This window comes from Eimeria mitis, genomic scaffold (genome assembly GCF_000499745.2).
Source record: "Eimeria mitis Houghton genomic scaffold, Emh_scaff2417, whole genome shotgun sequence".
Taxonomy (NCBI): domain Eukaryota; phylum Apicomplexa; class Conoidasida; order Eucoccidiorida; family Eimeriidae; genus Eimeria; species Eimeria mitis.
The window spans coordinates 6,142-7,869 of NW_013570755.1; the positions used below are offsets into that span (position 1 = coordinate 6,142).

Here is a 1,728-nt window from a genome sequence, read left to right on the forward strand (position 1 = left end):
CAGCAGCTGCTGCTGCTGCTGCTGCTGCTGCTGGGTTCTGAGCTAAGAGAGCAGCAACAAGCTCCCGTAGAGACAGAGACTGCTCCATGCCGGCAGCAGAAAGAGGAGAATCAAAGAAGACAGAGTCCAGCTGACACAGCAGCAGCAACTCACACAGCAGCAGCAGCAGCAGATGCAGCACAAAACGAGGTGTATATACACCCCGATTAAAACACAGGTTCCATAGAGACTCCCTGTAATACAACACACAAAAAAATAAAAAAAAAAAAGAAATATACAGTGCTGCTGCTGCTGCTGCTGTTGCTGCTGCTGCCGCTGTTGCTGCTGCTGCTGCTGTTGCTGCTGCTGCTGCTGCTGCTGCTGCTGCTGTGTCTCCTCGAGGCAGAGATATCGCTTGCTGCTGCGCAGCAGCAATACGGTCAAGAAGATGCAGCAGCAGCAGCAGCAGCAGCAGCAACAACAGCAGCACCAACAGCAACAAGTGCAGCAGCAGCAGAGCAACAAGAAGAGCACCAGCCGCATCCACAGCAGCAGCAGCAGCAGCAGCAGCAGCAGCAACAGCAGCAGCAGCAGCAGAGACTCGCCCGTGTCTGATGAAGATGATTTGTTTTTGCTGCAGCACCGCAGCTTTTCCCGGCAGCAATCTGCTGCGGTGTATGTACACCTCAATGCCTTCTTTGTCTTTATAAAAAATAAAATAAAATAACCACTTTATAAACACTAAACATTTACGCATGCAGTTCAAACAAACCTGCAGACACCACACACACAAACTTCACTCTGCTGCTGCTCCTGCTGCTGCTGCTGATGCTGCTGGTGCTACTGCTGCTGCTGCTGCTACTGCTGCTGCTGCTGCTGCTGCTTCTGTTGCTGTTCATGCAGTCACTCATGATACTATGGATCTATGGTGTGGCTTTAGTTTGTCCTGCTGCTGCTGCAGCAGCAGCTGCTGCTGCTGCTGCTGCTACTGCTTCTGCTGCTGCTGCTGCTGCTGCTGTGCGGCTGCTACTGCTGCTGTTGGTGCTGCTGCTGCTGCTGCTGCTGCTGCTGCTGTGTGGCTGCTACGGACCTCTCTGACTACAGCGCGCAGCAGCAATGCATGCGCTTTGAAGATCTGTGTTTTGGATCCATCTTTGCTGACAGCAGCAGCAGCAGCAGCAGCTGCTGCTGCTGCTGCTGCTGCTGCGCTAGCTGAGTTGCTGGCGCCAGGGAACTGCTGCTGCTGCAGCAGCAACGCGTAACGAATGAGCACAGCAACAAAAAACAGAGAACCCCACAGCAGCAGCAGCAGCTGCAGCAAAGATATTCCTGGGGGCCCCTCTTCATCTGTTTCTGTTGAGGGGGCCCCTGGGGGGCCCCCCGTGTTCTCTATCATCTGCTGCAGCTGCCTATACACCCCAATTATTTTTGCTTTCTTATAGCTTTTATCTCCTAAAAAGAGAAAAAAAAATAAAAAAATTAAAAAGTGTTTATATACAACAGAAGATAGATGCAGCTGTGCTGGCTAGTGACAGACAAACTCATGCTGCTGCTGCTGCTGCTGCTGCTGCTGCTGCTGCTGCTGCTGTTGCTGCTGCAGCTGTTGCTGCTTATTTGGGGGGCCCATGCGGTGCATAAAGATATATAAATGAGTTCGTAGCGAGCAGAGAAAAACAAAAAAAAAGAAAACGAGTGGGGGCCCCCATAAGACAAACAGAGGGGGGGGGGCCCCCTAAACATACAAAGGGG

The 1,728-nt window shown here is 52.0% G+C and overlaps 2 protein-coding genes across 2 annotated transcripts in view; one reads left to right on the forward strand and one right to left on the reverse strand.

Moving 5' to 3' along the window:
* EMH_0053510 (uncharacterized protein) overlaps positions 1-594 on the forward strand; it is a gene marked incomplete at both ends in the record, with an annotated part of 1,669 nt that extends 1,075 nt beyond the window's left edge. The window contains 2 exons of the mRNA XM_013497014.1: positions 48-189; positions 409-594. Of these exons, the coding sequence (XP_013352468.1) occupies positions 48-189; positions 409-594 (328 nt within the window). The remainder of the gene's footprint in view (positions 1-47; positions 190-408) is intronic.
* A 370-nt stretch (positions 595-964) lies between these two features.
* On the reverse strand, positions 965-1,375 carry EMH_0053520 (uncharacterized protein; the record flags this gene model as incomplete). Its single annotated transcript, XM_013497015.1, has 1 exon — positions 965-1,375. One exon carries the CDS (start codon positions 1,373-1,375, stop codon positions 965-967), a length of 411 nt encoding a protein of 136 aa, XP_013352469.1.
* Between the last annotated feature and the right edge of the window lie 353 nt (positions 1,376-1,728).